The 26,391-nt window shown below is 33.7% G+C and overlaps 1 protein-coding gene across 1 annotated transcript; it reads right to left on the reverse strand.

Annotated features, from left to right (window-relative positions):
• Positions 1 to 1,806: 1,806 nt before the first annotated feature.
• LOC138715301 (uncharacterized) lies at positions 1,807 to 25,989 on the reverse strand. The gene is made up of 5 exons (XM_069848076.1): positions 24,369 to 25,989; positions 11,481 to 11,688; positions 9,001 to 9,182; positions 8,011 to 8,154; positions 1,807 to 4,224 (listed from the first exon to the last, which is right to left on the reverse strand). Exons 1-5 carry the CDS (start codon positions 25,758 to 25,760, stop codon positions 4,111 to 4,113), a joined length of 2,040 nt encoding a protein of 679 aa, XP_069704177.1. The 5' UTR covers positions 25,761 to 25,989; the 3' UTR covers positions 1,807 to 4,110.
• Between the last annotated feature and the right edge of the window lie 402 nt (positions 25,990 to 26,391).

Genomic DNA, 26,391 nt, shown 5'->3' on the forward strand with positions numbered 1-26,391 from the left:
TTTTTATATAATTCACTGTATCTCTCTTCCTTCAATATTCTGGGCTTTTAAAACAAGCCCTCTTCATGTAACACATCCAATCCTCAAGAGAAGTAATCGTGCATGTAAAGTAATTAATGGATAATTTTTAATACCAAGGATACAGGATATTCAGAGATATAGGTAAAACTGCATATTCAGAAATAAATTTGATGTTTTTTTTATTTCGTTCAAATGTGGTTTAGCTCTGCCTTATTTTAATGGCTTCGAATTAACACTTATAGAATAATTACTTTAATCTCAATCCTCACGTTTAGAATTTTAATTCGAGTTACAGACAACCATATGAATTTAAATTTACACGAAAAGCTGTGAACAAAAATTGAGCTTGCAGAGCAAATTAATTTCTAATAATTTATCATCATCATCCAAACGTTTGTTACACCATGTGGCCTGTTACAAACTTGGTCCATATTTTTGGGGGATATCCTATTGATCTTTTTCCTGGCTGTCTGTACCACAGGATCATTTTTGGGATAATTCATTAACTTCCAAGGAAATTAATATCAAAAGAAGATTACAGTCATGCTCAAACCTCCCGACTTTTGCAGGTGTGTCTGCTTATCAGCATAGCCAATAGCAGCAGTGCTGCATTGCAACATATGGGAACGCAGACTCACTGCATACTCACTGCTTAGAAAGTCTCAAAATCAAATAACAAGTGCGCTCGGAAAATTGGTATGTTGTAGCGACCCTGCATCTATATATGATGAATGTTTAGGGTTTTCCGAACACAAACAAAAATCACATTTCTACCCCCAGTGGTTCCAATTTTATGGGTTAATACAGTAAAACCCCGATAAGACTCTGTTCAAAGGACAGTGTTAAACTGCGTATTAACCAGGACCGCATATTAGGGGGTATACTGATAAATACATGATTCGCACTTTGATTCTGCCAGGAAAAAATTCTCCCATGTATTTGAGTAAAAAGCTATCGGGGGAAAGAATAAAGAAAAGCCTTAAGGGAGAGAGAGAGAGAAACAGCAGAGAGTATTCTCCACCTCTTTCAATACAATATGATGAGGCCATTTCAAATTAAGCCTATCATTCAATTTATTTTATCACATTGCGCCTTTGTGTTATTCGACAATTTTATTAACCCCAACAAAAGTAATACTATCACAAAAACTAATATAAACTCAGCAAGTATGATTATTTACGTCTGAATCAACTAATTTTTCTATATTTTGTGACATTTTCATCTAATGCATTATTATTATTATTATTATTATTATTATTATTATGATGAAGCCTTCTGCATTGCTCTATCAAACCAACCTCAGGTAAAGCGTCGCGCTCCAGTTTTAAAATTACTGTAGCTGAGTGACAGAGACGGAGAGAGTAACTGTGACAACGTCGCACTCGCATGTTACTGGAGTTCGCAGTTGAGCAGTCAACTTTTCAACAGAAATATTTTTGGTACACTTAAAGTGTATCAAAGTGCCAAAGCTCTTTCCAGACACATGAGTGCACAGTACAACAGCTCTAGCTGAAAAAGAAATGAGTAATTTCAAATTGACCAGGTTGAATGAGTCATCTCTAACAGTTATTATCAGAAGTAGGACCCATATTAGATCAATTTGTGAAGGGGAGTTGATACCATTCTTGCATAGCATTTCAGTGGCTGCCTTTAGAATCAGGTTTATATCACGTTTGCACTAATTTAGTGTAACCCATTTAACTCTTCCAAGGTCTGTTAAAACCCTACGAAAATTTGCTTTAGTTCTAGAAATGTACAATAATAAGAAAAATGAAAGGAAGAGCATTGTTTAAGGAAATTCATAATTTAATATTTCTAATTACATTACAAACATACATATAAAAATACATTATATATCAGGAAATATGGCCACGAATATTTAAGACTAGCAAATTATGCAGATAAGCCAGGTAAATACATTATGTTTTCAGTTTCCTTAGTATTTGTGTCCAGAGGACACTCTTAGGTTTTCTGTTCACAAATTTGTGTAACTTCTCTTGCTAAGTAAAGAAACTTTAAATGCATGCAATAAACTAATTTCAATGTACAAACGATAATAATTTGTCGTCTTTTCAAATTTATATTTTAAAATTTGAATTATTCTCAAGTTACGTTATAATAATACGAATTTCTAACATTTAAATATTTATAGTGAAAATCAGTTAAATAAATATAAAAATGAATAGTTAGTAATGAATGATATATTGAGCTGATGTTTTACGAGAGATTGTGTAGAAAATATAAAAAAATTGGTCTTTAATACGTTTGAGGCACTGAATTACAGATATGCCATGGCAAACCATTTGCAAAATTCATGTAGAAGAAATTAAAAATGAAACATCAAGAAATAATCCTGAACAAGTCTAAATTCAAGCAAACTCATTCAGGGAAAGTGCAGATAAATTTAAAAATCTAGCATATATGCTGAATTGAAAAGAACATTCAGCAACATTAACACAACCGATGCAGTACTAATTTGCTCCTTTAGATGTCATTGCTTTACTAATTCAAATTTTTTAGACTAACGCTTATGCAACTAATTCAACATTCTAACTAGTATACATTATGCAGTTAATTGCTGTCGTTAAGTGCATTTGATAGCTTATGTTTCAGTTTTCAAAATTCAGACAAATTTATAAAAGATCAATATTTTACCTTGGGTGTTGCAAACAAGATACAAAAATATAGAACTGAATATGTAACAATGTCTTTCATATGCTTGTTCTGCACTTTTTATTCTGTGGAAAACATAATGCTGCAAGCTTTCCCATCTATATAAACTTACTCCACACAGATTGCTGAGAAACATTTAACATTTCTACAGTATTACAGACCTTAACTCATATCCAAAATGGAATGTTAAAAGACAAGGGTGGCCATTATTTCAAATATAAAAATTGTGGCAATATTTCAATTTAATTCCTATGTAATCATCAATTTCTTGTCTACATACCACTACAGTAGTTCATACACTTTCATAACATTTGAGGTTAAAACATGAACGAATGCAACAAATGTGAGACGAGATTTTTTTTTAAATTATTTTTGTATGCGAAGTAAATTTAATATCTTTTTAGAAGTGCACTTGTTTCACTGCTTAATGTTTTAAGCTCAAATATTATGGAAATATATAAACTGTATTTGTGTATGGACATTTCTTGATTGTTATATTTGAATTAAATTGGAGAATTATTGGTACTGTAATTTCAATATTAGAATGTAATGGCCATTTTGGTTATGGATTAGGGCCTATACTCGCTGCAAATTAAAAAATCTTGCAGTTTGTCTACTTCACAAACTTTACCAAATAGCTCAAAAGTAATTGAAGTCTCCAAACGATATATTCGACGATTTGTTTCTCCTGTCAGGACTAGTATCTGTACAGGTACAATCTAGATATTGCCCAAGCATTAGCACAACAACTTTGACTAAATTAATACATCTAAGAAAAATTGAGAGGTGAAGTATTAACCACAGCTCTGACGAGATGAAATGGTATTCTAGGCTAAACAGAAAACTATAGTTTCCTAAAACAGAATCCAAACACACAGTAAAGATTCTTTAAAGAAAAAATGACTGGTATCGGAAAATATATGGGAACTCATTTCAGCAAAAAAAATTAGCAAGAAGGAACAGTTTTAGCTTTCCTCCAACTGCGGAATGTACATAATTGCCTCCATCACCATCTAAATAGATTAAGTAGCTCTTCAACTATTCTACTCTATCATATACAACAAGGATGTAATAATGATGGAAGATCATCTGCATTGCAGGCAATTAAGTTCAGACAGCCAGCGAAGAAAGTGTTATGCAACTCTATGGGGAAAGTGAGAACGAAATGGCATTAAGCCATTTTCAGTGTCATTTACGTGTTATCCCTCAATTTTGCTCGGATTATTTATCTGACCATTAGCAGTGCTGTGTATTTGTGCTTGGAGCATTATTTAGATTGAACCTGTGAGAATTATTTCATCTTCCCACTTAAAAGAGTAGCCATTGTTTTGCGGCCCAGGCACAGAGTCAAACTTGTCACCATGAGGCACGAAGTATTCCAGGTTCCTTTCCAGTTTACAGCAGTCATGAGCTCTGTCAGCAAGAACATGTCTTGCTCTTCTGTTCCTTTTGATTCCTTCCATCAAGTGCAAACCTCTCCAGATCTTTCGATGAATCATTATGATTTATCATCTTATCATTCTGCAATATCTGCAATCAAAATTAAATTTCATTATGAAAATACAGTCAACTCTGGATACAATGAACTCTGTTATAGTGAACATTAGGCTATAGTGAACCTAAAGTTTTGGTCCCGACCTGCATACATTATAAAGTACATTAAAAGAATTGTATTCCAATGGATACCATCCCATTGTGGAATCCTGGGAAACGAGAATGCGGATGCATTAGCAAAGAAGGGCAGCACTGCTACTTACAGACCTGTTACTAAATCTACATATTACTCTGTGAAAAGCTTTATTAAATCTACATACTTGGACTTCAACAAACAAAATTTGATAACACAATCTCAAGGGAAAAAATGGAACTCTCTGCATCATAATCCACAGTTAATTCCCGATTTACCACGAAAATAGTCTGTAGCTGCATTTAGATTGGCAACAGGCCATGATTGTTTGGCCAAACACCTGCATAGAATTGGAATATATCAGCCCCCTAACTGCCCATTGTGCAACTCAAACCAAGAAATGGATTGGGAACACCTCAAAATCTGTGCTTCAGTGACTGACCATGATAATATCTTTGAAAAATATTGGAGTGCAAGAGGTCAAATGACTTTATTGTCAAACGCCTGGCATTAGAAAACAACATCAAACAACAACATTAATATTTCCGTTTATAGTGAATCCTCACTTCGGTTATAGTGAACCTAAAAGTAGAACTTCTCAAGAAAATGTAATTTTAAAATGTCTAAAATGGTAATTTAGGAAACCCTTTCTCCTGAACATGTTCAGAACAAAATCTCAAACCTTCTACTCATTATGCGCATCGAAAGACAAAGAATTTGTTTAGCTTCCTGGACAGCTTGAAACATGTTAAAAAGAATAGTGTACACAGTGAGGGAGAAAGGAAGGATTAGTTCTGGCTTTTTAAAAGAGGTTATTCGAAGAATAGGAAGAGGAAGGGTTTTCTTTTGTAAAAGGGAGTAGAGATGACCAAAGGGTAAATAAAAGAAGGATTACAGTATAATGGTCATCAACCCTCTGTCCCACATCTTTGTAAAAGTGAACCTGGGGAAATTCCAAGGCTGAGTACACAGTAGCATACCTCTAGTGGGAAAAGATGCGAAATTGGTCAGTGCCTGCTACCTACATGGTCAGATTAAATTCAAATTTCGAACTGTGAACATCACAATGTCGAAGCGTAAAGTGTCTAAGTTCGAAGATAAAGCGAATTTATTACTGATATTGAACATGGTCTGTTCCAAGTGGACATTAATGTTGTATGTATAGCAACGTCAATATTATAAAACACACACTTCGGTTTAGTGAACCTCAGATATAGTGAACGAAATATGCTGTCCGCAGAGGTTTACTATAATCAAAATTGACTGTATCTGCGAATATATGAATTCAAAGAATATCTTACTAATGTACAGTAATTTTGTTTAAGTCTTTTAAGCTGAATGAAAAATAGGTACCGTACTACACACCCCAAATTCTGGAAGAACATTAAAAATCCATGAGAAAAATTTTAGTATCTGAAAAGGAATTATTTCTGTACTAAACCAGATTGAACTGAGAACAAAATCCTCTTTTCAAGTAAGAATATCTAGCTTTCGAATTAAGCCATTTTCAGATAGAGAAATTTGTCAAACATTCTTCTCTGTGTGCAACATTTCGAATGTCAAAAATTCTGAAGTATACAATAACCTTTCTTGATCTAATTGCGTACCAATAAGAAAAATTAATAGAAAATTTTAATTTCAGTCTTCATATCAGTTCATTCACTGGCAAGTTCCAGCGCTCAGTTTGTATTTGTAATATATCTCAACACTGGATTTAAAGAATTCCCAACAGTAACCTAAAGCAAGTCAAATGCAGGTTATTGGATTTTTTAAAGCATTGAAATGAATAAGATTTTCTTAAAAAATTCATTTGCAATATTAAGACGTGTGTATGCACTATTTATTGTTCATTCCAACTGTTAGGATAAGATAAACCATTATATTTAATGCAGCGACACGAGAGTTTTGTAATTATTTCACATCTTAAACATTTAAACGAGACTTTAATAAAGCAAACGAGGTAAGGAATATTCTAAATTAAGACTCCTTCGAATAGCAATTGAAAGTTTCTTTCCATTTGAAACTTTTGTTCAAACTACTGCAATGAAAGAAATTTGTAACCTGCTTTATACAAGATATTTCTTGTTAGGAAGTAAATGGAAATTTAGTCAACATACTTAAGTAATGATTTGTATACTTTCCGCATGCTTTGAAAATGTATAAAAAAATTAAGTGGAAAATTTAATCATGAAATGTTTACAATTATTGGCCACACTACGTTAAGACTCAATATGAGATTCAACACTTCTAGAAGATTTCAAAATCAGTCTTGTTCAAATTCCTGTCGCCAACTATGAGTATTACCAAGTTATTTTTTTTTAACTTCTTAAACAGCAAAAGTCAAGGTTGTATAATATTAAACTCCACTCTTACTTCTCAACTAACATTACTCAACTGAAAGAAAATTTTATTTACATTTATTGATATTATGATCATGTGGCTAAACAATAAGTTTCTCATTCCTGTTATCCTTTAATTTCTAGTAATTAGACCGAGTTTGATAGTAACATTTTCGGCAGTCTCATTTAGTGCTGAATGAAGAGATTTTGAGACTGGTTGATGGGTTTGTTTTCACGTAATCATGGTAAACTATTTCGGAATTATTTTGATTCAGTAGAATTTAGTCATTTTCTAAATGGAGGCACATTTAATACAGAATTATTAGTATGAAAATTATGACCAGCATGATTAGCAGGATTGATTCTAATACAAGACCTATCAATCGAAACAGACACTATCACATAAAATCCCATGTAAAGAATTACCACCCTTACAAATCCATATCCTCTACCAAGTTTGAAGATGCAAACCTCTGTTAATAGCGAGAATGGTAACTACATAATGGACATCTCCGCATAATGGATGCAGCCCAATTCTTTGTGTTAAAATTAAAAAAATATAATCCCCACATAATAGACATCTCATTTTAAACAAAGATCGTTTTAATAATATCAAAAATCTTAAGATTGGACGCACTGCTTCTGTTTAAATTCAAGTTTTTAAACAACAATGCATGGTACCAGTGAATGAGGCAAGGCTAGTGTTAATAATAGCAATTAGGTGTTGTCTTATTGTCGCTGTATTCATTGTTACAAGTTACCTGCAACTATTGTGTCTTAAGTGTGACGCAATCAATATAGAAATTAGTCATGGCCCATATATTGTTACGTATTCTATCGAATATTTCAGCACTCGAGCTGGGGCACCTTTAATACGCGGTTTTTTTTCTCCACTAAAATTTTTCCCTCGCATAAAGGACGTACTATATTCTTTTTTTTTTTTTTTTTGTTATAAAATCTAAAAAAAAAAAAAAAAAAGTTCGTCTATTATGTGGGTAAATACGGTATTATCAAGATTTGTGATTTAGAAAGTTGTTCACGATTTGTAGGATATGATGAGGTATTTAAAGTGTACATTTTTATTACCTTATTTTAAGATTAATTTCAATGAACTCTTCTAATCCTATATTTTGCATAATCTTTCAAAGAGAAACTGCTACTTTCCAAGAAATTTTAAGTTTTCTCCAATTTCAGTAATTAGAGGTAAAGAGCAAAAAAACAGACTACCACAAATCATGCTAGAATTTCTATTCATTTTATAACTGTTCTATTTTCAATATAATCTGGAGCTGTACACTTTTATAATAAAAAATAACAGTGATACTATTAAAATAGTCCTGAAAAACTTACCTTCGTTACTAAGCACTTAGCAGCTTCTTCTATGTTAATGTTTTCTTTTGCAGAAGTTTCAAACCAGGCAGTAAAGCCCCTTTCTCTGCAATACTCTTCCATTTTGGCAGAATTATTTACTAGACCTTCTTTCTGCTGGTCACACTGTAAGAAATATCGCACTCACATTTGTATACAAGATCAAACAATACTAAGTATTACAGTAACATATATAGAGAGTTTCAGCAATAAGTACCAGTTTATTCGTCGATGGTTGAGCAACTGCCAGGCGGCCAGCTCCCTCTCTCTCTGCGTTCAATACCTCGTGTAATGTTTCAACGACTAATCAGATTGGAATATGATTAATGACATGAGCACATGACTAATGAGGCCTAATTATAAATTCAATGAAAGTATAACATCAGTCTATTCTTATCATTTGTTTATTACATTATTACTTGAATAAATTTGTGAGAAAATTGTGAATTTCATTGAAAATCATGACTTTCTTTTGTGCATATTTTCTCAATTTTTAGAGAATATATTCAAAGTTTTTACTGCATAAATGCACGCATATAATATTCACTAGTTTTAGTGCATATAAATCCGCCCTCTGGTCATGAGGGTGAGTACAAAATTACGTAATTAATATAACATAATTAATATTAAATACAAAATATTATGGTTAGTAAGTATGCATATGAGTTTTAATTCAGTGAAACATCGCAAGTTTAAGGGCTCGGATGTCAGCAGTCCCTCGAAGCACAGTGCCACCCAGTGGTCGAAGAATAAATCAGTACTTATTGCTGTAATGTCCGTAGTAAGGTAATTTTTCTCTGCATTAATAGATCAGTAAGTTCCATGAAATTCCAGAACTTTTTTTTCACGAAATAATAATATAAGTATCTTGTAAGCAATTTTACCGAGAAATATTAACAGAATAGTTCAATTAGAATGATAAGTAAAATTAACTTAAGACTTGGGTAGAACATTAGCATTTGCTGAACCTACTTTATTTGCTAGAAGCACACATGGAATTGTCGTGCCATCTGGAAGCTGCACCTTCGTGTCCAAATCCTGCTTCCATTTAACAACTGCATCAAATGTTGCTGCTCTCGTTACATCAAAAACAATGAATGCTCCTACTGCCTCCTTGTAATATACGCGGGTCATATTCCCAAAACGCTCTTGACCTGTAATTCATTAAATATTGTCACATTGAAAATACACACTGCACTTTTCGATTGTGTTGCAAAAACATTGTTATGTAGTCAACTGCCCGAAGACAGGTTTGAACCTCATAAGTAGAGAACAGATTTCTAGGTGCTAAAAAAGAGATTTAGAACTTTATAAAATCCAATAGGAGTTTATATAATAATTAACCATTTTAATTTTAGTAAATATTCCAAAGAACTGGTGCTGACAATGAGTGCTACTGAACTGAAGACTCAAATTGTATCAGTGAGAGACTTACACCTGATTGGTTAATTTCATTTCACATAACAGGGGTTCATTGACATGGAAACTAATTTGTAAGCTATAGCCTAACATGAACAACTTACCACTCCTTTTATGTTAGATGTGCTTTTCCAAACGAAATTCAGTTCCAAGAAATTAGCTAAAATCTTGTACTCTCTCCTTGTAAGATCAAGATGGAACGAACTTGCCAAACCAGTGTTTGTAAGATGATCATTTTAGTACCAGCATTTTTATTTTAAATGTATGCAAAATGCTTATAAAAAAAAAAAGGCGCTTTTCTGGCACAAGCCAAGATTTTGGCATTTATAGGGCTTTATAGTTAATTTAGGCATTTTTGGTCCCATAGAATTTTAGTAGGGGATACTGTACATGAAATGTAGAGATATATGAATAACATACGTCTAGGACATAGTAAACAAAATAGATACAAAACTAGAAATCCGTTCCCTACTCATAAGCGATACCAATAAGGCATCACTCATAATTGCAACTAAGCCAGAAGATAATGGGGTAAGGTGGCCAACTGGCCAGTTCCTTCCCCCCCCCCCCTCGCAAAAATTTTACAAAATTTGAATGCCTTATGTTCGTTCTCATTTTATATTTCCTTATTAGTTTATACTCAGCTAATACAAATATTTGACAATTGTGCTTTTTATGAATACGTACACTTAAATCCAGATATTTATGAAGTAGTACATACTATGAACTGTACACAGGAGCTAAGTAATGTGAAATACTTTTTTTTCAAAAGACATAAGATGCTCTTAATGTGATTCACGAAACCCACAATGCAGCAAGTCCAAATAATTGTTCATTACGTGATAAATAGGTTTATAATTATGCAAGTCCAGGGACCAATTCCACCCTTAAACTTTCCACTTCACGGTTTCCACTTTTCATTGCAATTTCTGTTCTACCATCCCTTTTCAAAACTGGCTTGCAAAGTGAAAAGAAAAAGTATAGAAAACTTTCCAAATACATTATTACTTTTGTTCACCATTGCAATAGTTTGGGAAAGTGCAAAGGAATGGGCTTTTTTGCAAAGAACAGTCTCTCTGTGCCAGAAATATTAAATTCATTACTTATATATTCAGTATATTTTTGCTTTGGATTAAAAATAACAGAAGAAATATGACAAGAAAGAACATTCGACTAAAAACTAGACACCAGCATTACTAATATACACTTAAATTTTTTGTTACATATTCAGCATGTGGATACATAGTCCTATTTCAAGCATGAATCTAATAATCTTGTGCAAACAGACAAGACATTATCGAGTTTCGTTGTTTTATTGAATGTCCTCTTTTTCCATGAACTATGTACTGTACCTACAGCAAATTATTACTTCGCTAATTCAACAACAATTGCATTACTTGCGAAATGTTTATCTCTCTACTTAAAATCTTACTTTATACATCCAAAATTTTCATAGGTACGAAAAATTATTGTACACGACTTACAACTTCAAAACTTGGACTGTGTTATCAATTCATAAACATTTTACCAATTAACACTAAGAAATTGCTTAGAAATTTTCTATTTTAGTAAATTTGGAGGTGGGTTCCCCTCCCACCTTCTTTTAGTGACATCAGAAATCTAGACTGTAGCTTTTAGCATCACCTAAACCAACATATCCAGAACATTTGTTTAACGTTTAAATGCAGATTAAAACTAATATTCATAAATTCATCTTTTGAAATTTTGAGTACAACTTGCGTATCAGGCAATGACTTTTTCAAGTTTTAAACTTTTCTGTAGTACTTTAATTTATTAATGTAACTACAACTTTAAACACCCATATTGCATTTGAATTTCTAATAGATAATGGAAAGCTGAGCATTTGGATTATTTAAACAGACAGACATTTTCTTCAGTCTTTTTTTTTTTTTTTTTCATATTATCAAAGTAGTATCAGCATACTAAAATTATACATTTGCAATATGTTGTTAGTAAAGCAATTGTTGAAATATTACAAATACTACGTTCTAGTAACAATTTCCATCACATACCTGCAATATCCCACAGCTGCAGTCTTATTATTGTATTTGAATCCCAGTTAAGGACTTTGAGTGCGAAGTCAACTCCAATTGTAGCACGATAATGTTGAGAGAAGAATTGGTGAACATAACGCTTGATAATTGAAGTCTTTCCTGTGCCTAGTTCACCTATCACCAAAATCTTGTAAAGATGCTCACGCTTTTCACCAACTTGCTGTGCCTGTTCATGAAAAAAAGATCTCTTATCAGACACTGCAAGAATACATGAGAACTTTAGAACCTAGACGAGATTTGAATTTTTTGTGGATTGCCATTTAAAACTGCAACTATTCACAGTGTTACCGTAAACTACATTTTCTACATTGTTTGAAAGTACCGGTACTGCAATATTCACTGTAGTAAAGTGACATACTTAATAGTGTGTTCTGTGTAGGAGACAATTGATATTAGAGGAGAAAAATTTGCTCTCGCACCAGAGATCGAACCCAGGTCCTTGGTTCTACGTACCAAGCACTCCAACCATCGAGCTACACCGAAGTTCAATCCACAGCAGCGGATCGAATCCCCAGGTAGAGCGCTTGGCATGTAGAGCCACGTACCAGGGCTCGATCCCTGGCACCAGAGCGAATTTTTTTTTCTCCTCTAATATCAATTGTCACCATAACAGATGTATTCTGTAGGACCAAAAATTAATCTTTGTATAGACTGTGTAAGAGAGTTCAGTTTTGAAAACTTTCTGGGGAAAACTAGAATCATCATGTGGAATGTGCTTAACTACTCTACATCTCTGAATTCAATTTTGGAACAATAGTATGTCTCCAGACTTATTTTCACAATCTCTTACAACTTCCAAGGAAAATATACATTAAACATTGAATTTCGCACGCAGGCATGGAATTTATTAGTTCAATCATAGTAGACATAAGATTAATATTAATAATTTTTAAATCACTGTTCACAATACTAAATTAAATGGATATTAATTTAATAACATCACTTCGTGGAAACACTACGATCATGCTACTCTTACACTTCTTCCAAACTATCACCAACTGTTGTTAGACTTACTTCCATCTACAGTATTTCCACCTCGTACAAAGCTTTTGCAAATACAGATTAAATCACACAATTCACAATGCTAATATTAAATTCAATGGATATTGATTTAATAACAATGAGAGCACTAGACCATGAGATGATTCTCCCAAACTATCATCAACCATGTTTAGTCTTACTTCACCACCTAATACTTCTAATGCCTCATCCAGTTAAACTAGCTTTCATTCAGCATATACCAGTACTGTATTTAGAATACAACTTACACTTGAAACAAATCTCAGAGGAAATACAATTTAATTTGCCAGTAACCTTACGAACAAAATATTATATTGCAATACATGTTGCATTGAGATGTTATCAGTTTTGAGGTTTCAACAGTACCAATTCTCTCTATATAAAGACATTATAATCAGAGGTAAATTGTAGAAGTCAAATTCTGCGCTTACCTCCATCAGTGTTATCAGCTGTTATACTAAACGATCGATCTTTGCAAGGTATGTCAGTGACTAATGTGTTCTTGCGATAAGATCTTTCGTTTTTAGATTACACTATGTAGGCTACATATTTATCGAACCTATAAGGAAATATCTGCAGTTTTGCGAATTTTGTAGTGTTAAGGAATGTTGATTCAATTTTTCAAAAGTTGACATACAAAATTAGTTACACGGTTGTTCGTTAGTATAACTATCATTGATATCTTTGATGAGTGTTCTAAAGGAATTATGCAGTCAACACGAAAGTATTACATGCGGTTAAACATACTCTCGCACATCTGTTTTCGGTCTAGGTTCATATCGCACAAAGGCGATCTTTGATTTTTTTTTAATCAGTAAAAAAAACTGTCTCAAGATTGTAATGGGCAAAAAATTACGAGTATGAAATCTCCAAGTCATGGGAGGAGGGGGGGGGGGGAAGACTATGGGACAGCCAAAGCTGCGATGCATGAACGGAGTCTTGGACGACCTCAGAAGGCTTGGAATTAAAGGATGGTGGATGGTTGCCAAAAATAGGGAAGCCTGGAAGAAATTTCTGAGGGAAACCGAGGCTCAAATTGGGATGTAGAGGCGTAGAGCTGATTATGAGAGAACAGAGTCAATTCACTCGAGGCGAGATAGAGCCTACGGCTTTAACTGTAGATTTCTTAGACATCAATTTTTTAATCTGACGAAAAAACTTACAAATTCTACGAATGATAAATTAAATGTTCCAAGAACAAAAATTAACAATAGAAATTGTTCACATAGGCTATGAAGTGGTTTGAATTTAAAAAAATTACGCATTAGGAGTCTCAATGTACTGCATTCATATACTAGGCCTACTACCCGCACACTGATCATTACACGCAAGCCTACCTACCTATTAAGTTAAAAATGCAAATGTATTCTCAGCATTTACGCGTTCATCATAATATGTCGTAGCTACTAGTATTTAGCAGCGGATGATTCGAGTAGTAAGAAACTCGTTTATTCTTGTGACGGTATGTTCTTACTGCATAGGCCTACTGTTATCAGCTTTTCAATGTCCTATTTCTATAGATCGCAGTGAAGAGTAAGAATAACCAATATTCTATTTAAATATTGGAGCTTATGTAAAGAAAGTGTAGACTTTTAGACAGCAAATTAAATCTTATGAGAAGCGAAAGGCAAATTGAGGCCAACACGATCAAGGACTGAGGCTCAGGATATGAAACTGCGAAACTGTTAACGTGTTGCTAAGATTTCACAACTTTAAAGAAGATCAAAACGAGCTTTTTCAATTGAAGTACTTTGAAGTTCCATAATTTCAAGATTAATAATCATTTCTTATAGTATGCAATACAAGTGAAAATATCTTACAATGTCAAGATCCGAGATCTCATTGTGGTTCAGTTGTGATCAACATTTTGGTCATATTCAATCTTATACCGAAGTATATCTACTTCGAAGTTTCGGAACTACTCGCCGATTCCCAAGCATTGCAATCCGAAATACAGAAAATTCTATTACATAGAGTAGACTAAGTGATTAATTATTGTGCTGTACAAGAGATAATACAAATTCCTGGCCTTGTACTGGGTTAAAAACTGTAAAGAAACGGCAACGTGGCAACCTGACTTCGGCGAACAGCTCGCATACTCTGATTACTCTTACGACCTTGTTATCGGTGATACACCGCATAATATCGGTAATTCGACACACCACGAACTATTAATACACACTTATAAATAAGCAGTTAAAACATATTTATTCTCAATTTGTGTAAGCAGGAGCTGAAACGGTAACTTGTTCCGAAGATGTTTATGGAAAGTTATTTTTCTTTTAACTTTGAAACCATGCTCTTTAATACAGTAATTCATTTTATGTTTTAAGAAAACGTAAATTTAGATTGATTTTTTTTTTTTTTTGCATTTTTGTCAAATCCTCCCCCACCCATTTTTGGGGTCATTAAAAATCATTTTCTCCGATTCTTATTGATTTTTATAGAGTTTTTTAAATTTACATTTTATTTTCCAGCAACATTGGATACAAAAAGGATACAAATCATAGTTGCTGCTTTTTCCACTGCTTAATTATCTTTGTTAAGGAAACTGACCTTCATTCGGTGGTCATTGTAATCCGATAAGCTAAGGATAGATTTGATATCGAGAGTAAGGAATAGAGGGGTGAGAGGGAAGAAAAATAATAAGAATGAATAATTTGAAAAATATACATGTTAATTTTTTATCTCAACTAAAAATGATCCATTATAAAAACTTAATAGAAACATTAATGCTTTACCTAACGTGTGACAATAATAGGCCTATGTTATACATGCATTTATCCAACAAAGTTCACGTTCAAGAAGGAAATAATTAAAAAATCCATAAATGACGTTATGCAGAGTGAACCGTAAATAATGTTATTCATTCTAGTGGACGATTCCTTCAATAAAGAAAAAAAAAAATCAAATACCATTTTACTATGTTGTGAATAGTTTTCCAGAAAAACGTGCATTTTAAAACATATGAATTGTGAGATCGTGCAACGCTGCAATCAGCAGGGAGTGCACATTAAGTTGTGTTGCTCTGAACAACCTCTCACCACTTCATCGAGCTTGTTCTGAATAGGTAAGTGAAAGGTCATTGTCATATACAGTCACTCCAAAAAAAGAGTGAGCACTTAATATTTTCAAAGTATCTATTGGACATATCTGCGCATGCGTTCACCACATGGAAAATAATATTGTGTTAGTTAAAGCCTTTTCATCAGTCCCTAACTTTATTACATTATTCTCGAGAACGAAATGGTTGAATTTAATTGATTGACCTTTAAATTATTATTTATAGCTCATTTTAATCACTTATATTAAGAAATGAACATTTTTTTAATTAAGTATATCCGTCAACGTTTAGTAGTATGATACACGGCAGCTCTACTCTCACATGTGAAAGTTTAGCGTAGCTAGTTAAGGCATAGAGCAACAAATCTGAAGATTGAGAGTTCGATTAAAGTCCGTTACTTTTCTTTTCCATTTCATAGATGACATCTTTGGTTAACGGGTTTAAAGATGTTTCACGAAAAGTTAATCAATCTCAATGCTTACTTCATTACCGTTTATTATGAAAAATGAGCCGATTTATTTTGTGTGTTCCAATGAAATGTTTGAATAGTATTTAAAAACAGTGAATCCAGGGGCGTACGCAAGGGGAGGTTACCGAGTTTGAACCTCCTCCCCTCCAAGCTTGAAAAAAAATGGCATTTAAATTTCAGTATTATTTTATCCATAATCGTTTACCTATCATACACAAATAAGTGTTGACTAAATACATACAGAGTTAGTTAAAAGTCCCGCACCACCTAAATAACTTTTGAAGCATGTGATTCAGAACTTTAAACTCTGTGAGGATAGCCGTATACTAAGAACTCAATGGTATTACCGTTTTCTACTTCCGGTTTGGAAGTAACTCCAACTCTTATTTTAAATGGAATCCCCAATATATTGTTATATTTTCGAATAATGCTCATTAAGAGCTTTTCAAAAAGTACTCACACTCCATACTTTTGTATAAATTTATTCTTTCCAAATAAAAAAAAACTGTAGGTCTAACGATTAATACGAGTAAAACGCTTCTTCCGTTTACTGTGATTTGGCTGTCCTTTGTTTATATCCATTAAAACATATGTTTATTGATACAGAAGCATCTTATTTAAGGGGTTAGGTACAGCTTACAGCAGCAAAATTTTGGAAAATTTCAACATTTTTTCTTCCATTACTGTATCTTGTACAATAATGAAAATTAGTACGTGTAAAATATTGTGCTTCTACTATATGAAAAAAAAATATTTTTTTACGATTAAAAAATTATTATTATTATTATTTTTTTTTTTTTTATTTTTTTTTTCTTTCTTTCCCAAAATTCAGTTCACTGTGCAGTGATGAAGCGTTTCCCACATAACTAAAAACTATCCAACATTCCGTGATGAAATTTTTTGTGTGTATTTATGCATGTCATATCTCTAATAGGATGCAAGATTACTTCTTTACCTTTGATAGATTGTCTGATAAAAAATAAATTCATTAAAAAAATTGTCAGTATTTTCTTCTAACACAAAATTAAATAAATATATATATATATATATATATATATTTATTATTTATTAAGGCATGTAGTTGAAAGAGCATGATATTGTAAATATGAGTTTTAGCAATAAAATAAAAAAGAGAGAACAAGAAAAAGTTAACAAGTTTATGAGTTATGAGGGAAACGCTTCATCACTGCACAGTGAACTTCCACAATTTTCAATTTTGACAAAAAATGTATAATTTTTTTTAAATCTTAAAAAAAAAATTTTCGTATAACAGAAGGACAGTGTTTTACACACACCAATTTTCGTTATTGTACAAGATACAGTAATGGAGGAAAAAAATTTTGAATTCCAAAAATGTTACTGCTATAAGCTATACCTAACCCCTTAAAGGAATTGAATCTGACATTTAGTGCGTTAAATAATCCTATCTAATGTTGAGCGAAAGGGAAAGAATTCTGATTTTAATTATATTTTGGTATGGAGACTAGCAACGACCTCATCGAGAGGCGGCGAATTTATTTAATGATCTGCATCCAGATCACAATCCAATTCCACATACAGTACAACAGTGACGAAGATCGTAAGGAAATTCATTGAAATCGGAAGCGTAAAGGATCTACCAAGATCAGGTCGCTAATCTTATCCACATTTCTCAAAACAACGTGGAATGAGCTAAATTAAAAAAAAAAGTAGGTAGGAGTAATTACTTAAACCTACGTCCGTCTTCAACTGTCATAGGTAGATTCCAATCACAACTATACCGCTAACCGCGTAGCTACTAAGCAGCTCTCCGACTTGTCCTTTCTCTTTCTTTCATATCTGAATAAGAGTCCGGGTTAACGTGTAAAGTTACCTGAAATGCAGAAAACGTGTTCGTGTGAACACAGCGTCGGGATTCTGTCATATGCGCTATCAAGTGTGCCTCAATCTTTTTTTTTTTTTTTTTTTTTTTTTTTTTTTTTTTTTTTCGAGTGACTGTATATTGTTTTAAACTCTTTAAGATACGTTTTTCCTCGGTGCGACTATTGCGATGATCGTTGAGCACTATTTCTTTGTATTTTCTATGGAGCTGTTTTCCTCCGAGCGACTCTAGAAAATACAAAGAAATAGTGCTCAACGATCATCGCAATAGTCGCACCGAGGAAAACGTACCTTAAGAAAAAATGCAGACGATATATTGGTACCGTTTAATTTTTGTTTTTAAAGTGTGTTAGCCAACAGAATGAACAACACTCATTTCACGTTAAACAAAACCTTCGAAAATTTAAAATAAACTCTACAACCTAATTTTAATTGAATTTACAGAGAACACAGACAATAAGATACGCTTATTTCACATTGAATTGAAATTCTAGAGATCGTTAAAAATAATTATGCTTATTTAAGTTATAAAAACAAAATTTTAGAATATTTAAAACTCTACAGGTAAAAATACGAGTAAAAATACTACGTTCTTATTTTGCTTTAATGTAACGAACAAAATTAGAAATATTGTTTTTAAACTGTACTTAACTTTAATTAAATATTACGCAAATATAATTAATGATGCAAAAAACCAAAAGGAGACAGCACAAATACACATTTACTGGTGTGAATTGCTCAATACTTTTTTCACCACCAAGAGTCGCGCCATCAATTGTTTCCAAGACAGTATACAATCAACCTTTAAAAAGCCCACAAAACAGCACATATTTCCAATGTTCTGTTACTACTGAAGTGCGCCTAGGACAGGAAACTGATCAACTTGCTATATTAAACAACGTATAACCTATAAGAGAGTTCCGGTAATTTATAATTTTTAAGTTTATGAAAAATATTCAATAAGTTCTTAACAGTCAAGTCTTATAAAACCTCGAAATAAGGATTCAAAAAATTGAGTCACCTCAGATGTGTAGTTTGACCTCTCAAACTTTCTAGGGCATCATATAAAACTGGAATTGCTACTCTTTTTTATGGAAGATATAAAATATATAGCATGCTCTGGCGTTGGAAGTTATATAACACGGCCAGGTAGCGTAACTTATACGCATCCCCCGTGTAAAGATCAAGTTTGCTTCCCAACTAGTTTTCTTTCTTTTTCATCTTGGGTAAACTCCCGCGTCTTAACGAATACTGTTTCACCGAGGACAAATTAAAATCTCGTTGTGTTGTAAATAAATTCAATGTCATTTAACAGACTTGCAATTAAATGTTTCCTATTAACAAGTGACAAAAATGAGTCTTACAGCCAAGTAATGCTCATGTACATTGCAACTTAGAAAAGTTATTTATTCTGCATGCATTGTTTTCTATTAGTACTGATAATAGATCAATAATAGCATCTAACAGTTTTTAATTAAAATGCTACAAACTTCATGATTATATTTTATATAAAAGAACTAAAATTTTGCTATATGAACACTATGACATCCTATCTAATTAGAATTTTAATATGGATGTTCATACAGATTAATATATGCTTAATATGATTACAAGTAGTCACAAATTGACTAAACTTCGTGTATTAAGAAAAACTTATGTTTCAGGTGCAGACTACTGAAAAATATGTTTATAATAGGTCTAATAAAAATTTAGCAATTACGTTTTCCTATTACTATTAGCGATAATGCACGGATATAATGGAAAGTATGCATTCATTCATTCCTGAGAGAACCGACGTTTCGGTAAGCAAAATATCGGATTATGCACTATAATAGTACGGACAGAAGATAAAGTCATTGGCATGATGTCCATTCTATTAATATTATTGTAATTTCGCATTTGTAGCGCAAATTACAGTCAATTCTTGTGACAACTTGCAATCATATTAAGCACCTTCTGTATGAGCATCCATATTTAAATTACATTTGATGGGGACGTTATTGCGTTCATGTAGCAATATTTTAGTTCTTTCACATAAAATACAATTATGAAGTTTATTTGTAGCGCCTTATATATGGCAATTGCTTTAACGCATCTATTTACCAATACAAAACTAGTATTAAAAACTATCTTTAAAAATTATTCGTGAAAACCTAGATAAGCGTATGTAGAATAATGTAAATTAACATTTGGGAATGTTCATAGGCCTAATAATAAACTATTCATGGTTTGCTATGTAGTGTAACAGAAAAACGACAAAAGAAAACTTTTTAGTTAGTTTAGAAATCTTGGAAATCCGCCTATGCGTATTTGAGTAAGCAATTTCTATGCTTCCGTTCAGTTTATTTTTCCATAAAATACCAATCCTTTCCGGTTAGAAGGAAAACGGTTGATCATGTTTCTCGAAAACTATTCAGTATGCGAATGGATAATTTCGTTTAAATTTAAGATATATATATATATATATATATATATATATATATATATATATATATATATTCCAATCCTCGTGATAAGTCCATATTTGACTTTCAAACTCAGATAATTAGGCTATAAGAAATATATCTTCACGCTTGATTATAAATAAGATCAAAGCGAACATTCAACACAATTTCTAAACACCTTTCTAAACTAATAGTGAATTAGGGGCTGTGAATTCCGAGAGTAATAGTTTTTTTTTTTATTATTGGGTTATTTGATAACGCTGTATCAACATCTAGGTTATTTAGCTTCTGAATGAAATGGTAATAATGCCGGTGAGATGAGTCCGGGGTCCAGCACCGAAAGTTGCTCAGCATTTGCTCGTATTGGGTTGAGGGAAAACCCCGGAAAAAACCTCAACCAGGTAACTTTCCCCGACCGGGATTCGAACACGGGCCACTTGGTTTCGCAGCCAGACGCGCTGACCGTTACCACGGTCTAGTATATATATAGTCGCGAAGCTCAATACGTAGTAAATATACAAACAGATAGTTGCTCAACACTAGGATCGCTAATATCGCCTCATTACAGGCAATGCAAAATAGAACCGTCACAGTCTATTGTTTCTAGCACCCTCAAAACTCAAGCTTCGTGACTGTATATAGTAGACTGTGCCGTTACTCCACAGGTGTGGACTACAGCTTGGTAGGTTATAATAAAAGCAATATGATTTTTGCTATAACTTTTGAATTATCGCTTGAATTTACTGTAACAGATGCCTACTGCAAGATCAGACAAATATGAACCAAATTTATTTTTATATAGTCTAAAATAAATAATCAAAATAGATTCAACACCTTTTCGCCCACGTGATTTTTAGGTCTCAACATTATTTACATATTTCACGTGATTGTATCTTTTCAGTCAACAAGAAGATTTAATTATCTTAACATTGTTTATACCATTAAACAAGGAATGTAGCCTACGTAATAAACAGAAATTTTAATATTTCATATAAATAGGCGAATTTTAATTTTCTATAAAATGTTGCCAAAAAAAACCAAGGTAATTTATGATACAAAGTGAATCGAGAGTCTGGAATCGCCTTATTGTATGTTTGGAAGGTAGGCCTAATGTATGCTAAGTGAATATACACGTTCCCATTTATTGTAATAAAACACCAATGAGTAAACCAACTGCACACACGAGTGTAAGACTCCGCGCGCCTCTTGAAAGCCACCATATTGGATAAAACTTAAATTTCTAATAAAAATGGGTTGTGTGACCACCAACGCTTAGATTTTCACGACAAAATCAATGACAAAATCTGTTTTAAGATATCTCAATTCCTTTAGAAAATATTACACATTAAATTTCCCATAAAACTGTTACCGCATCATTGAAGCTTGTGCCAAAGGCACTCCTACAATGTTTCAATTACCATTTCATACAATTATTTCTTTTTCATTTGGAATTTCAAAGTTTCATCCAATTTTACGGAAACTTTTATATATATACGATATTTTCTATAGCAATTGAGGTATCTTAAAACCGATTTTGCATTTGGTTTTGCGATAATTTTAGAGTGGTCACACTAGTGCTTTTCCATTTCGGTGTTTCTTTACAATTCGTTACCACGTTAAGATACAAATGTATTTACGTATTTGGCATCTAGTCTATCCATATGTACCGTAAACAAAAGTAAAAATGAGTGTCTACACCAATTTCGCACCGAAATAAGGGTAGAAAGTTGCTGTGAAAGTGCGGGTTGGCGATGAAGTGCTGTCAGGCGGGATCGCTCCGTCCAAGTGCAAAGGCTAGGCGGCAGGGAGGACCAACACTTACAGATACATCTCATGTTTGAGAGTTTCCTTACTGATCGCAGACCTAGATCATATATGTAACAGATAGATCATCCCTATGTTAAAATCGGTAGAACTTTGAAGAGAACAACCGCCAGGATCACCACCCGTCCGCCGTAAACGAACACGAGATGGCAGTACAGTCTCTAATGCAATTCAAATGGGAATTATGACGTGACTCCTTATGTAATAACTAGATGGCAGCACAGTAAACCTGACAAAAGTTGTTACCGTCAAAGCCTGTAAGGCCGAACTATCTGAGTATATATGATCTAGGTCACAGAGAAAAGGCGAATTTTCGTAAGGTTCATTCAGTGACAGGTTAGGTTAGTTTAGGCTTTTGGTATGTCTTGCATATACACACAATTGCCAAAGAATGTCACTACCCCACCTAAACCCCTTTTTCCTCCACTATCCTGTAATGTCTTTGGTGAGGAGGGGGTCCTTGCTATCCGCTTTCCTTTGGCAACGTTGTATCCAAGATGGTGGAATGCTACAATTACATGTATAATTGGTTGATTCGATGGTGTTATAGTAAGTGGGAGGTGGGAGCGTCTATATTCAGCGAACATATAGGTATCAGACATAAAATTAATGGTTCCAGACTTTTGATTCGCCTGTATACTAACTTCACCTATTATTCATGGATAAATGCATTCCGGTTAAAACTTTTTGTCCAAACAAACTCTCTAAAAATTGACACACACAAAGATCATCTTGCGTTTAGATAATTCTCTACAAAATAATTCCTATAGGCCTACTCATTCTTCATAAAGTTTTGAAGATGGTTAAGTCTAATTAAATTTATGTAATTTAAGATAATTAAAATTACGTTTCTAGCAGAAAAGCTAGAATGTATTATACATGTAAGAATAACCCGCATAATTTTAATTGTAAACTATTCAAATGTTGAATTATTTTTTTAATTATGCAACAATATATAAAGAGTATATCGCACTCCCAGTAAAATAGTGTCGTAACTCGAAAATGGTGATTTAGAAAGAATTATATTTTCTAGTAAAATACTACTGTAAAATATTTGACCTGGTAATAAATAGGTACAAGAACTTTGATACTTTACTATTTTATTATTAGAATTTCATACATCTAACCACTGAAACAGTGTTGGAAATAATTTACGAAAGTAATATGCGATTTTCGACATACGACAGCATTTTCCTGGGTGTGCTATATATGTATAGGCTACGTTTCTGAAACAGAAAACCTGAATATTACCGAAATTATACAGAAACTGCAAAATGCAACTTGTAATCGAAATACACCGAAAATTTACTATTACAAATAACTGTAGACCAACCTAATCTTTAAATATAAACTGTACAACGTCCCAATTTCTTTGTTTTAAAATGAGTAGACGTTTTAGATCGTTTTTACCTGTCTGATGTTAATGATTTCAGTATTAAGAGACAGCGGTGTTAGTTTCATACAAATATGAAACATGCCCTAGAATATCAAAATTGCAATGATAATGCATGCAAAGTAACATTTTTGTAATCCTCTCTTCTACTTCAAGATATCAAATTGATGCGCTATGAAATAAATGCAACAGCATGACATTAAGAAGATAAAATTGAACGTTTAAATTAGCGTAAACTATCTACGTATCTCAGTGAATTTGAATACAATACGAAAATTAAAGCACCAACTATTAATTCTATTACTAAATTTGCGTAATTTAAAAATGCATTTGGCTTAAATATGATCTTCAGAATTCTACAATCGGAATAAAAGTTACATTTTCCTGAGGTATGGTATTAGCGGTTATCTTTTTGAACTTCGATATTTGAAATCACAAAGACTGCAGAAAGTGAATGAATATTCTTAAACATTATAAGGGAAACACGCTTTGTAATATGCTTAAGCACACATGTCAAAATTTCGCCATACCGACAAAATATTCAGGTAAAATTTCTGTTCAATGCTAAATGAGTTTTCAAATCCGTAGGGAAAGCTCGTTAAAACGTCAACACAACAAAATTATAGTAATACCCAATCTAACTTCTCATCACTGGAATCTACAGTGTCCTTTAGTACACAAATCATATTGTCAAAACAGCAAATACTACGTTCTAACTACAACACAAACACTGTATCACGGTGAACGTGCTATTAACAGCGTCGTCGCTTACCGAGTTTCCTAGGCTCTGTGAAAGACGGGACTTCGCATCGTTAGGTGCCGGCATCGTTTCCGGAGGCTTCTCGACTTTCTGATCCGTCTCAGTTGGGAAGGAAGTTTCAGATTCCAAGCTCAGATTCAAGTCATCCGAATTTCCCGATAACTCCGGTACATGCATAGTGAGAGATTCGATGTCAGATGCTTGTGGTTCGGTCAGTTTGTAGTAATCTTCAGCTTCTTGCCGTTGTTTCAGCAACATCGGAGTTGTAATCGAAAGAATCTGGTCACGTGTTGTCTGCTTTTTGTAGGATTCAACCACATCTGGCCCTTGATTAGCTTCACTAAGTTTCTTCGCAAACCACGCATTAAACTTTGCTGGTTTCTCTAAAAATCCCAGAGGAACTTCTGTTTCCTTCACTGGCGAGATCTCGGCGAAGGGCTGATGTCTGTAGTAATCCCTGAACAGACTCTCGTCATCGCTCTTGGCTCCTGGGGATTGAGAGCCATCAGACTGCAAGTCTATCAGACGAGAATCCTCCGAATCTATCTCATTGTCCTGTGCAGAATCAAAGTCCGTGATTTCTTCGCCGATCCCGCGATTCTTAGACATTTCGCACTCGACTGACTTCTTAGCATCTTGTGGAGATATCGATTCCGGAATGGCCTTGGGCTGTGGCAACAAGTCCTCCGATGACCCTCGAGTATCACATTCGACATTAATCCCCGACATCACTGCGTCACAACTAAGTCTTCCCCTATGCTCGCTACTGCACGTTTCAGATTTGTTTACCTTAATGTCAGCAGGGCTGGAAACCGGCGATTGGTCGACAGGACTTGTGACATCTTCAGTCGATTCACTCGGAACTGTAGAAGTGGGCGTGGAGTAAACCTCGTCGTCTATCATCTGGTTCCGATCTCCGGGCGGGGGGGACGAGACCGGAGAGAAGTAGTCTTCCTCCAAAGCATCTTCTGTTTTAGTCGCATCTGGTGACACTTCTGAAGGAGGAGGAGGAGGAGATTTTGGGTTCTTGGCTTTGTGTTTACCGATACTCAATTTCCGTACAAGAGACGACGCCTTGCTGTCCCAGGTCTGCTTTCCGGAAGAATTTCCTTCCTGTGTCTGTCCTGCTTGTGACGTATCGTTCTTCCCCTTCTTTGGCTTTTTATTCTTCTTATCGTCTTTGACATCAGGACTGGAATCGCTACCTTCAGAATTTTTCTTCTTGCCACCCAATCTGAACGAACCCAATTTAACGCCTCCAGTTCTATTCTTTGTTGTTCCCTTCGGAATAGCACCACCACTCTGCGAGGATGCAACTTCAGACTTCTTGGGAGAAGTGGGGCTCTTTGTTGGTTCTGGCGGAGAAGCACCTGTTGAAGTACCGTGCTCCTCTTTCGTTTCCATATTAATAATGAATCCAAATTAAATAATTATATTATTTTTCAAAATTCCAAGTACTCTATGCACATAGCAATTTTTAACACACTGTAGTAGTCACGAGAGTTATGAGTACGGATATAGACTAAGTACAGCACACCAATACAATCACAAACATGCCTTCCCTGAAATGCACACTAAAGAAAGAGCGCGTAAAGATTCCGACGCCTGTTGTCACCGACTAGATACAAGACACTGGCCCGGTGAGCTTCAAGACGAGACTGGCTCAGGTAACCAACAACACTACCTGCAGCGGTAGAGAGGGGGAGGGTGACCGGGGGAGGGCGTGCTGAAACCATCAAATATACGAAGAGGGGGGTAAAAATATCGGTATAGCTCCTCATGACATAATTTTTATATTGAGATTCACATATGATGTTATTTGTAATACTGCATAAAATTACATTCAAGTTGCATCGAATTTGTAAATACAAGAACACAAGTAGGACGTCACAAACAGTGAAAATTAATTAATTAATATTTCATAACTAAATATAATTAAAAACAACGTTACAAATATTGTACACTCAAGTTTATATATTTGAATAATAACGCTTTGAAACTAAATTTAATATTTCAATTTCGATTTTAATTCAAT

The sequence above is a fragment of the Periplaneta americana genome, chromosome 15, assembly GCF_040183065.1.
Source record: "Periplaneta americana isolate PAMFEO1 chromosome 15, P.americana_PAMFEO1_priV1, whole genome shotgun sequence".
Lineage (NCBI taxonomy): Eukaryota > Metazoa > Arthropoda > Insecta > Blattodea > Blattidae > Periplaneta > Periplaneta americana.

Bases quoted from the DNA above. Each gene is read 5' to 3' on its own strand.
- LOC138715301 (XM_069848076.1), bottom strand. From the start codon at position 25,760: ATGGAAACGAAAGAGGAGCACGGTACTTCAACAGGTGCTTCTCCGCCA. The intron at 8,155-9,000 runs GTAGGTTCAGCA...TATTTCTTACAG, and splicing joins GTGTGCTTCTAGCAAATAAA to TGTGACCAGCAGAAAGAAGG. The intron at 4,225-8,010 runs GTAAGTTTTTCA...TTTTGATTGCAG, and splicing joins CTAAGTGCTTAGTAACGAAG to ATATTGCAGAATGATAAGAT.